Source organism: Microcebus murinus, chromosome 10 (assembly GCF_040939455.1).
Source record: "Microcebus murinus isolate Inina chromosome 10, M.murinus_Inina_mat1.0, whole genome shotgun sequence".
Classification (NCBI taxonomy): domain Eukaryota; kingdom Metazoa; phylum Chordata; class Mammalia; order Primates; family Cheirogaleidae; genus Microcebus; species Microcebus murinus.
The window spans coordinates 59667993-59680577 of NC_134113.1; the positions used below are offsets into that span (position 1 = coordinate 59667993).

At 32.3% G+C, this 12585-nt stretch overlaps 1 protein-coding gene across 1 annotated transcript; it reads left to right on the forward strand.

Moving 5' to 3' along the window:
• The first annotated feature begins 7486 nt into the window (after positions 1-7486).
• LOC105865866 (olfactory receptor 6C2) lies at positions 7487-8425 on the forward strand. The gene has a single exon (XM_012754803.2). The coding sequence runs from the start codon at positions 7487-7489 to the stop codon at positions 8423-8425; it is 939 nt and encodes a 312-aa protein (XP_012610257.2).
• Positions 8426-12585: the final 4160 nt, after the last annotated feature.

Sequence of the window (12585 nt, forward strand, 5' to 3'; positions counted from 1 at the left end):
TTCCAAGTTTTAAAATAAGAAAGAATCTCTAAAGAGAACTTCTATGTGATGTGAAAATGAGAAACTAGGAGACCTCAACACTCCAGAAGATGCTTGTAAAGTAAATGGTCTTAAACTAGCACAAAGTCAGGTCTGTCTTAACACAACACAGGTAAACTCACTAGAGAGCTACCACCTGAAACTATGAAAAATTTTCAAAAGAGTAAGTACTGTAAGGTCAATATGACAATTACTTTTTCTTTTGAGAGATAAGATAAAGAAATATTTGTTTGTATATTCTTCTGTAATATTGTTAATTAATTTTGTTTCAACTTTTTAATGTGGAAAACTGTGGTAGACAGGCTTTGAAACTATTAAACAACCCTTTGATAAGACTAATGTCATAGACAGCATATATTTATGCATCCCTGTGTAGTAACAGATGTGATAATTTGTGCAGTGTAATATAAAGGCACACAAATCCTTGGAATATATTCTAAAAATAGGTTAAATTGATTACAATTTTAACATTTTCTAAATTGTAAATGTTATTTTATGATTAAAAGTTTAAGCAGAAATAGTACAATTCCTCTTATTAGTTCAACAAAAATGTTCCTTTAATATCTAAGTGAGACAAATTATTGATAGGCCTTTATTTGTTGTTCATCATGCACTGCAGAAAATGATCAAGGTGGAAAAGACTATTATTTCACTGAGACAGTTTTTGCCTGGCGTGTGTTCAGAGGGAAAAGTATCTCCTTAGATGACGGAAAGGATGCCAACCCTTAGTTACTTCATATTTTGTTCTACTTATTGCACTTTTTGTGTCCTTAAAATACTTGGGAGATAATTAGTTCTTAAATAAACCAAAATCAAAGAATAAGGCATAGTATATTATCAGCACACTATTTTACTTGTATAAAAGAGAAATCATTAATAAATTGATTTTATCTAACAAAGTCAAAAATAGGATTTTCATAAAAGAAAGAGGATTGAGGGGATATGGAAAATCTCAGAGAATTTGAAAACAAAGAATTCTGTTGTTTATTCCTGGAATAAGATGATGTGAGAGGCTTGCAAAGAGCCCAGTCTTTGGGGGACAGAGGGGTCATCAAAAGAAACAGTTTTAGTTTTATGGATTTTTTGAAAAACCTTGAGAGTTTCACTGAGAAGTGTGTGTGACCGCCTGCAGTATTGGCCAGTATGCTTTGTTAATGTCTTCATCTTAGTAATGCCAGGTCTGCACCATTGTCCTTGAAAGAAATGTCCATTAGGTTTTTTGCAAAAGTGTCCATGTCCCTATGATGTCCCTTTAAAACAAGGAGGGCCCTGCCATAGATACCTCATGAGATTTTATAAGACCACATGTCCATAGGAAGAAGGAATTTATTTTCCCAGACCCAGAGGACTCATGATCTTTGCAGTCATTTTTAAAATGCAAACTGTGTAAAAAATCATTCATATAACAAACTAATTTGTATCTCCTGGGGAGATACTGTTTCATTCAGTCATGGAGAAATAGCAAGAACCCTAGAGACTGTTTTCAGATAAGACATATGTTCATAGCTACCATTATAAATAATCAATGCTGGCTGAGGACAAGGAGCAATTATTGCTCCATGACTAGAAATAGTGTCATTTCCTCTTCCCGAGGAATGCACATAATGGTGAGAGATGATGTCAACAAAATGAGACCAATAATGCAAATATGTCAATTACTATGTTGTCATCCTTATTTGTGTCTGAAATCGTAATGTAAATATATAAATTAGGTGGGGTTTTTTTAATGATATAAGGAACAACACTGATGGGTAATATAGATGATGTTGAGGTTGAACAACAAATTTCCTTAATTGTGTAGATGATTCTTACATGTAAATACGCATATGAAACTAAATCATTATACTGCAATTATTCTAATTTCTAATTTATTCACAAGCATCATTCATATGACCTCACTTACTGCCTCGCTAAACTTTATTAAGCTTTGAGTCTCAGAAATCTGTATTTGTGACAAATAATTTTGATGATTCTAATTCAGAGAAATATACACATTAAACAACTTAGTCAAATGCAAGTATTTCTGGAAGAAAATAGTAAAGCATTAGATAAACACTACAGTGAAAATTTTATTATAAATCAAATGAGTTTTATAATACAGAGCTTAGTCTGGTGCCTGGTTAATAATAGACATTGTATGGAATAGTTAAATTTAAACTAGCTTGCTTCATATTTTGCAATAGCCAGGTGAAAGCAAGTCCTTTCATAGAATTAAGCAGATGTACCCCAAAAGGATGGAGAAGAGAGAAAAGGATGCAGAGCAGTTTAACTCCTTGGGAAGAGTAGGGGAAGAGACTATCAGTATGAAGCACTGCATGCAATAAATGCACACAGCTAGTATACCTCGAGGAATCAGGCAAAAGGAGGTTTGGAATTTAGGAAGAGGAGTACAAAGAACAAAGGCTATGGAGGCAAATTTTACTTTTGTCACAACTTGTTTTCTGAAAAAGAAAATATATTCACACTTAGTCAATATAATATAAGGAATGAAAAAAGAATTTAAAATATTGTGTTTCTGAAGAGAAAAAAGAGATAAGAGGCTGGTTAAAGTTGGGATAAAGGATCATGTGGGAAGGTTAAAAGGAGAAAAGGGCAAAGTAGAAGTCCAGTAATTAAGCAGGTAAATTTTGTCTTTAAGTCACTCAGAATAAGCATTTTGTCTCCTTTCCAAATGATATTGTTGACCTAATGCCTGTAGATGTGATCCACCAATAGCCTATTCACACACAACTAAGACCAGTGGGTGTGGAGTCAAATACTACTTTGCAGTATGTGCCACAACCTGTTAACAGTTATGGAAGTTACAATTTATTTAGTCTTATGGTTCTCAGTATATACATGTTTAACAGCTTTATTAAAGTATAATATATATACAAAACTGCACATTTTTAATGTATTAAATTTGATGAGTTTGGACATATGCACACACCCATGGAACCATCACCACAATCAAGGTAATAAATATATCCATTACCCTCAGAGTTTATTTGTGCATCCATTTAGCACATCAATTTAGTGGGTTTTTATTTTTCGTTTTCCTTTTTTTTAGTTTTTAGGAGTTTCTTAATATAAAATTTAATGTGATATCTACCCTCTTAAACTTTTTCAGTGCACAATGCATTGTTGCTAACTATAGGCAGCATGTTGTGCAGCAGATCTTTAGAATGTATTCATCTTGCATAACTGAAATTTGTAACTATTGAACAGCAACTCCCCATTTTCCCATCCCTTCATCCTCTGGCTACTAAGATTCTAATTCTGTACTTCTATGAGTTGGGCTGTTTTAAATACCTCATATAAGTGAAATCGTGCAGTGTTTGCCCTTCTGTAGCTGGCTAACTTCACTAAGCATAGCATCTTCTATGTTCATCTATATAGTTACATATTACAGGATTTTCTTCTTTTTAAAACTGAAAAATATTTCATTGTTTTTAAATGCCAGATTTTATTTACCAAATAATCTGTTGATGGACATTTGGGTTGTTTCCATATCTTGGCTATTGTGAACAATGTTCAATGAACATGGGAGTGAAAATAGTTCTTTGAGATCCTTATTTCTGTTTTTTTGCATATATAACCAGCAATAGGATTGTTACATCATATACTAGTCATATTTGAAATTTTTTGTGGAACGTTTTATAGTGTTGTCTATGGTGGCTGTACCATTTTACATTCCCACCAACAGTGTACAATGGTTTCTATTTCTCCATGTACTCGCAAAATGTTATCTTTGTTTTGTTTTCTAATTTTTTTTTGTAAAAGCCATCCTAATAAGTGTGAGGTGATATCTCATTGTGGTTCAATTTGCATTTCCTTAATGATTAGTGATATTGAGCATATTTTAATACACCTGTTGCCATATTATTGAATCACTTTTTTTTTGGCTACTATATTGTAGGAGATTTTAAATGTAATTTGGAAATTAGTCACTTATCAGATATATGTTCTGCAAATATTTTCTCCCATTTTGTAAGTTGTTTTCTAAATCTACCAGTATTCTCAAAAGTATTACTGTTTGCTTATTTATTTTAGAAAATATAAGGATGAGTAATATTTTTATAACATTAAATATTGACAATTATTTTTTCACTGTGTCTGATTCGAAACTCCTGAGAATTCCAATATAACAAAGAATCTTAACCATGATTATACCTCCTGGAGGGTAGCAGAATTACCAGAAAAGAGAAGTTTTTTAAAACTAAACTTTTCCTACCCATGTATCCCTTATCTCATCCTGTACCTGGCTTCCACTCAGTGCAAAAGGAGAAATCCCCTGATAATGTAGGATTGTGTGTTCTTTATTTCAAAAATGTTGGGTCCTGAGAAACTTATAATGCTGTGATACTTTAGGAAAAACTGAATAATACTTTACTGACTTTATGACTATTCCAGCCTAAAAAAGAGTGATGATATTATTTTTCTGTTACAAAAAGTAAATTTAGTAATTTCTCTCTATGCTAAGTATTTTTGTTTCTCTACAAACACTATTCACTGAGTTTGGTCCTGGGTAGCATGTAGAGCTGGACATCTAAATGAACTTTCTAATATTTATAAAAAGATATGAATGAATTTAATATTTTATATATGAAAAGGCTATTTCACTAATTACTTACAAATTACATTAATTAGTAAATGTACTGGGAATGTTGGTATGAAAGAAATGGATTTTAGGATATAGGTAGAAAAATAAACTATTTAAACCAACAACAAAAAAAAGATTCTACCCAGAAAATAATCATAAATATAGCAGTAATTCTAATCATCTTCACATTGCAACATGAGTCTTCTACCTATCAGTATTGTCTGAAACTTTAAAATAATTTTTTTTAATTTTTACACTTTTAAAAAAAACTTTTTAAAAAATTTTACTTTTTAAAAGATAAAAATATGTTAAGTTAAATTAAGATAAAGTATATGAACTCATTCATTCAAAAATTATCGAACACATGTATGTGTTAGGCAGTTTCTGTACCAACAAAGGATATAACAGAGAAAGAACAAAGCCTCTGTTCTTAGAGTTAATTTTCTAGTGACCCTAAAGATCCAGTGATCCTAAGAATATTGGGATATTCTTGAAATTCTTAGATGTATCCATGCATATGATCTATGTGAATTCCGGCTTATTTTAGTGAAATAAGATAACCCACAATCACTCAGGTAAGAGGAATAAATCTTTAGAATTTAGAATCTTTAGAAAAAGAAATGCAAGTAGAAAGTAAAACAACCTCAGTCTCTAAAACAATTCTAAGTACCTAACAAGGAAGGGGCGGGAGAGATGATTACCAGAGACAAGTGTACAAACGACAACAATAAAAACAAAAACAGATAAAGAATTATAATATTAAGGGTAAAGAGTAGTTCACAGGCCAAAGAAAAACTCTGGAAAAGATACTAGAAAAAGAGAATTTGCAGAGCTTAGAATTGGAACTACTCAGGCCTTTTGTTTAAGAATGCACTCAAAATGACAGCACAGTTTGAAACAGATGTGAGCATGAGCACTTTGAACCAACTGACCGGACCAGGCATGAAGGAATATATCTTACTTTCAGTACATAGACAACTGTGTTTTATTTCATCATTAAATTTATTAAGAACTCTGTATGTGCCAGATATCGAAGAAAATATGACTGTACAAGATGTTGTCTCCACTTTAAATAAGTTAATAGAAACATAAAAGAAAAATGTAAGTCTAGTGCAGAATATAATACAACGTGATATATTCCAAGATAGGGTAAGTAGCAGGTACTTGAAAAGAACATAGGACCATAATTTCACATTATCTGTGTGAGTAAATGAAAATTTCCTTGAGGAGTTGATACCAAAGCGGAATCCTGAAGGACTAATAGACATTATTCGGTCAAAAGATTCCCCTCTGCAGAGGAGATATCATGTAGAAAATATGAAAAATTGGGAGTCAATGTTAATGGAACTTATGTCATAAGGAAGAAAGGTAAGAAAATGGCAAGTGATAAAATGGAAAATCAATGAAAGTCCTGTCCATGAAAAGCCTTGAAGTCTACACAAAAGAGATAAACTATATCAAGAAATAATAACACCAAAGGAAGAGAAGACTTAGAATACGACTACCTAGAGCATGTATTAATAGTAAGTGAGATGTCTGTGGAACATCCAATTTGTGTTGTATATTTAAGGATGCTTTTTATGAAAGATATAGCTGGTCTTTGAAATACATCACATAAATGGTAATTAATGGTAATTAGTTAAGTGATAATGGTAATAAATGATAATTAATCACATAAATGGTCAATTGGCATAGCATAGGTGGCATCACCCTTGGAGAGTAGAGAGTAAGAAGAATGGCAAACAGAAAACAAGAAGGAGACAGATTATTAGGGAATATCAGTATCTCACAGATGAAGAGAGAAGAGACTAGAAAAAAAGACACTAAAACAGAAGATTTGCAACTAGGAAAAATATCAGAATGATGGCATGGAACCCCTTTAAATAATGATTGAAATATTGTTTTTCAATGCTATGGCAATGCCAGGCAAGATAAAAATTGAACTGTGCCCTTAGTTTCAACAGTAATGAGGTCTTTGTAGGAGTTAGAAAACTAGAGGAAGTGGAAGTGAAATTGAGGACACAAAAGGTTAACAAGCCTAAATTGAGTAAAGTAAGATAATAAGGAGATACTCATGTCTTTTTAAATAAATTATTAATATAATGAAGAAAGACACAGCCTAGAAGACTATATTTAGTCGTGTTAACTGTAGATTAGTTTCTGGCGCTTTGAGAGAAAAGGAACTGCAGTCAGTTAACTGAATGTAAAATGACAGCATGTGAGAATATTCCTTTTGTAAATACCTTAACCCAAGTTTTTCTCATACTATAGATAAAAAAGTTGTATATCAAACCATCTATAGGTGCCATAGTGTTGAGTATGAGGAATGCCAACAAAGGAAAACAAAGAGACCAAGGAAAGTCCAGTGTTATATCATTGTTTGTTTGTTTTCTAGGAGAAATGCATCTATCTTTCCCTTAAAATAATCCTTGGATCATAACAACTGAAAAGAATTTGTGTTCTTAATTACCTGTATATCTCTTATATCCAGAGTTTGTCTTGGACAAAGAACTTTTAAGTACCCATAAAATGACCTCCTCATTTTCTGACCCATTTGTAAATCTCATCCACGTAATGCTCTACAATCAGATGCATTTGTAAATTCTGTGAGGCAAGGAATGATCAAAGAAAAAGTTGGACTGCTTTACAATAACATGAATTCTAAAGGAAATCTCCACTGTTTATATAAAAAATTCAGAAAGACTATTGTAATAGTGGAGATATTGATTATTATGTGAAAGGTGAAAATAAATGTAGACTGGTTTGGCCTCTGCGTGTATAGCCTTCTGCTACAGAAATTGAATATCTCCCTCGTCATAAATCTTGATTTTTACATGAGGATTGGTTAGACATCAAAAGTCAGTGATGAGAAACCACACAGCAATAACAACTTTCATCCTGCTGGGACTCACAGATGACCCACAGCTGCAAGTTCTGCTTTTCATCTTTCTATTTCTCACCTACATGTTGAGTGTAACAGGGAACCTGACTATTATCACCCTCACCTTGGTGGACCACCACCTAAAAACTCCTATGTACTTTTTCCTCAGAAATTTTTCCTTCTTAGAAGTCTCATTTACCACAGTCTGTATTCCTAGATTTCTGTACAGTATATCAACTGGGGACAACACCATCACCTACAATGCTTGTGCAAGTCAAATATTCTTTGTTATTTTCTTTGGAGCAACAGAATTTTTCCTCTTGGCAGCCATGTCCTATGACCGCTACGTGGCCATCTGCAAACCCCTTCATTATATGATCATCATGAACAACAGGGTGTGCACCTTATTAGTCCTCTGCTGTTGGGTGTCTGGACTGATGATTATTGTCCCACCACTTAGCTTGGGGCTCCAGCTTGAATTCTGTGACTCCAACGCCATTGATCATTTCAGCTGCGATGCAGGTCCCCTCCTAAAAATCTCATGCTCAGATACATGGGTAATCGAACAGATGGTTATACTTGTGGCTGTATTTGCACTCATTATCACCCTAGTCTGTGTGATTCTGTCCTACTCATACATAATCAGAACAATTCTGAGATTCCCCTCTGTTCAGCAAAGAAAAAAAGCCTTTTCCACCTGCTCATCCCACATGATTGTGGTTTCCATTGCCTATGGAAGCTGCATCTTCATCTATATCAAGCCCTCAGCAAAGGATGAGGTGGCCATAAACAAAGGAGTGTCTGTGCTCACTACTTCTGTGGCACCCTTGTTGAACCCTTTCATTTACACCTTGAGAAACAAGCAAGTGAAACAAGCCTTCAATGACTCTATAAAGATGATTGCCTTTCTCTCAAAGAAGTAGAAGTTTTGATGAGAGTAAAATGACAAAAGGAAATTCCCTAAATATTGTCCTATTTCTAACTTACTTCATTTTGTTCTGCATACTATTCAGTCATATTAACCTTCTCAGTAACATTTAATATTGCATCCGGATCTCATTTTTATCAAACTACTTATTCTTTCAAAACAACCCCATACATAGTGTTTTCCCTTGCTGTGAAACTAAAAAATATATTCCTAAGAAATTACATTTTTCTGCACCTCTCACCTGAGTCTTATCTTCATTATTCTAGGGAAGAAAAGAAAATAATAATTCTTAAGTTCTTCTTAATTCTAGAAGTTAATTTGTGTAGGAGTAGTACTAGTTTCTGTAATACAAAGTCACCATCAAAATTAATATATTAAATTCAAGAATCAAACAAAACGTAGAAAACACACTAGAAATATATTAAATATAAATTAATCCAAATAAGGCATTCTGGGCCAATTAAAATAATTACAAATAGATATATTAATAGTAGTTTAGGATTAATTAGAATTGAACAAATGGAAACATCACTATCACTAGTAAGACACATTAGTTCTTTCTTTAAGTTACATGAGAGGGAACTTCACTTAAAAGATGTATGTTTAGTTTAAAACAAATGTAAACATAAAGTCACTTATTATGAGTTATAAAATAAGAGTAGATACATAAGAGCAAATTGGAACACCAAAATTTAAGTGCTCATGAAATAAGACAACTATTTACATCAACAGAGATGCAATGAAAGGATTTAAGTAGATATTGAGGATATACAAAACAGACAGAAAAAAATGAGGAACTACAAATGAGAATAAATATTAGAATTATATATAAAGGACAATTAAAGGAAATATTCACAAGTTAAAGAGGTTACAGTTTTAAGCTATTAATAGTAGCTATTAATATATTAAATATATTTCATTGCTTCTCAAGAAAACAAAGAAAAATTAAATGAATTTCTACTGATAGTGCTCTTCCCTTTTTAATTATTATATCTAAAAGAATTACTTCTACAGGTGAACAAATAATCCAAAGACTAAATTCTTAAAGGAAAGTTGGAAAAATACCTTGTATTAAATTACAAACTCAGGAATTATTTATTTTAAATATTAAAAGTAGGCTTTGAAATTGCAGTATTCTTTCATATTATTTCTATTGGTATCATTTTGAAAATAACTACCATTTTTGGACTACCAATGATGTGTCAAACTCTTTGCAAACATCATGATTAATACCCTTACCCATACTGTAAATATGTGTTATATATGCTGAAATTAAAAATAAGATTGAGTAAATTGGCCAATATATCATAGACAGAAAATGATGGAGCCTGATTTCTGATTGCAAGTCATGTTCAATCCACTACACTTCTGCTTTTCAGGCTGCAGAGTAATATTGGTGGGGGTTGGATGAGACAATATGCTCTAATTGGAAGTATATGAATTGGCACAGATCTCTCTCTCTTTCTCTATCTCTCTCTGTCTCTCCTCCTTCTCCTCCTCCCTCTCTCCAAAAAGACTCTTTAGTCGATCATGTTTCTGCTTATACTTGTTTTTTCAATTGCTTTGACTTTAAAGAAAAAAATTAAGTTTTCTAAACATTTTATAATTTATGAAATAGATTTTATGCACCATAATCTGTCCTATTCTAGTTTATGTAAGATTTTTATGTTTTGATATGAAGCAAGAAGATGAAATAAAACTGCAATTATCATGTCCCCACAAACATGGAAGCACACTTATTATCAACAGGACCTTCAGTTTTAATATTCATTTGACCTAAGAACATTCAATCTGAGTAAACAATGACAAACTATCACAAATGCAAAGGACTCCTGAAATGTCTCCATTATTTTTTCTTCATTATAAGCCTATTAAATTTTAACCACAGTATCTGTCAACTAATGAAAAATTAAAAGAAATGATTTAGAGAGATCAGAAATTAGAAACATAAAAATAAGAACAGTCCCCAGGCGATTCAGACTGGGAGCCTATTGGCAAACATTTTAAAATAACTATTATAAACATTTTAGAGATGTAGGTAGAATAGGGCAAACAAAATAGAAGAAACATAGAATTAAAAATAAATTGGAAATTCATGTTTAAAAATCAAATGAAAATTCTAAAAGGAAAAAATGTAATATTTGAGATTAAACATTTGAGGGTGGTTTAAACAAGAAACAGATGAAGATATAATAGATTTGATGTAATTAAAGTCAGGTTAATAGGAAAAATCCATAATCTCAAATTCAGAGAGATAAAAAAAAAAAAAGGACCAAACAGAGGCTCAGAGATATGTGAAACACAGGCAAACTTTCTAACATACATGAAGTCCCACAAATGATGAGAAAAAACATGGCAAAGCAATAAAGCAATGTTTGAAGAGATAATGACCAAAGAATTTTCAAAATTGCTAAAGATATATCTATCTACTAATTTACGAAGCTCAAAAAAACCCACCAAGACTCAAACAAAATCATAGCTATGTACCCCATTATCAAATTGTTAGAAGCCAAAGACCTAGAAAAATCTTAAAAGCATTCAGAGAAATTATACAAATTATCATGCACTACCAGACAAGCAGTGAACTTCTTGAGTACAAACTAGAAGCCAAAGGATAATGGAGTAGCACTTCAAAGTGATGAAAGAAAGAAAAGCAGCAGCAAACAAAGAATTGTATACCCAAGAAAATATCTATCAAAAGAATGGCAAAATAAACAAAAGCAATTAAATGTTATTATCAGCATAAATTCACAGTAAGAAACATTAGAGAAAGTTGTTGTAGCTTAAGGAAAATGATCCCAAATGAAAATGCATGCAACTGCCAAGGGCATTAAGAGTGACAAAAGGTAAATGTAAAAGAATGCAAAAATAATTTTCAAAAATCTGTTTAAAATATGCCTGGAGTATAACATGTGACTCAACTGAATCCAAACTTCACAACATTTATTAAAAGGGATTTGCTCTGTAAAATTTCAATTCAGTTAAAAGATTGCACTCAAGGATCCGGAAGGCCACATGTGGCCCAAGGCCCCAGATTCTCCACCCCACTGTGAAATGTAATAATAGGAATGGACATCTGAGGCAAATAGGAAACAACAAACAAGATGGTAGATGTAAAACCAATTATAATATAATCATTGGAACAATAATTATTTTGTAATTTCTGATAAAAATAAAATATTATTAGAATAAACACTATAATGAAAAGGCAAGCATTATCATAACCAATTTAAATGTCTATTATTATAATAGACTAAGTATAAGAACGCAGAGCAATTGAAAATAAGAGGATGGAATCAAAAGGCATAGATGACAAAACTAAACAAAAGAAAGTGACATGACTATGTTAATATTACTAGATTTTAGCACTCTGGGAGGCCAAGGCGGGCGGATTGCTCGAGGTCAGGAGTTCGAAACCAGCCTGAGCAAGAGCGAGACCCCGTCTCTACTATAAATAGAAAGAAATTAATTGGCCAACTAATATATATAGAAAAAATTATCCAGGCATCGTGGCGCATGCCTGTAGTCCCAGCTACTCAAGAGGCTGAGGCAATAGGATTGCTTGAGCCGAGGAATTTGAGGTTGCTGTGAGCTAAGCTGACGCCACAGCACTCACTCTAGCCTGGGCAACAAAGCGAGACTTTGTCTCAAAAAAAAAAAAAAAAAATCACTAGATTTTAAGGCAAGGTATATTGCTAGAGATGAAAAGTAAAATTTCATAATGATAAAAGGGTTCATACAACTTTAAGGCACACAGATTTTATACCTGTATATTCCTAATAATACAACACTGACAGATCTAAGGCAAAGATGAAAAAGAATAAGAGGAGAAAATACAGAAACTCACAATTTCAGCTGGGGATTTTAATAAAATGAAAAAATTTATTTTTCAGTAAATTGATCTTTCAAAACTGAGCTTCCATGAGAGAATTAAGTACCACATAAAAATATTCCCAGAGAAAAAGCAGAGTAAATTAAACAAAATTAATTTTCCAAATGACTATATTGAATAGTACAGTACAGTGATTGCATATAATATGAATAAAAAAACTGTTGTGTGGCTTTTCCTTTTTCTATCCCTTTAAAGACTTTGAACCTATGTGTGTCTTTCTAGTAATAACAAAAAATTATGGGAAGTTTCTTCAACACATTATC

What these genes read in the sequence shown, in the direction of transcription:
- LOC105865866 (XM_012754803.2), top strand. Translation starts at nt 7,487, where the DNA reads ATGAGAAACCACACAGCAATAACAACTTTCATCCTGCTGGGACTCACA.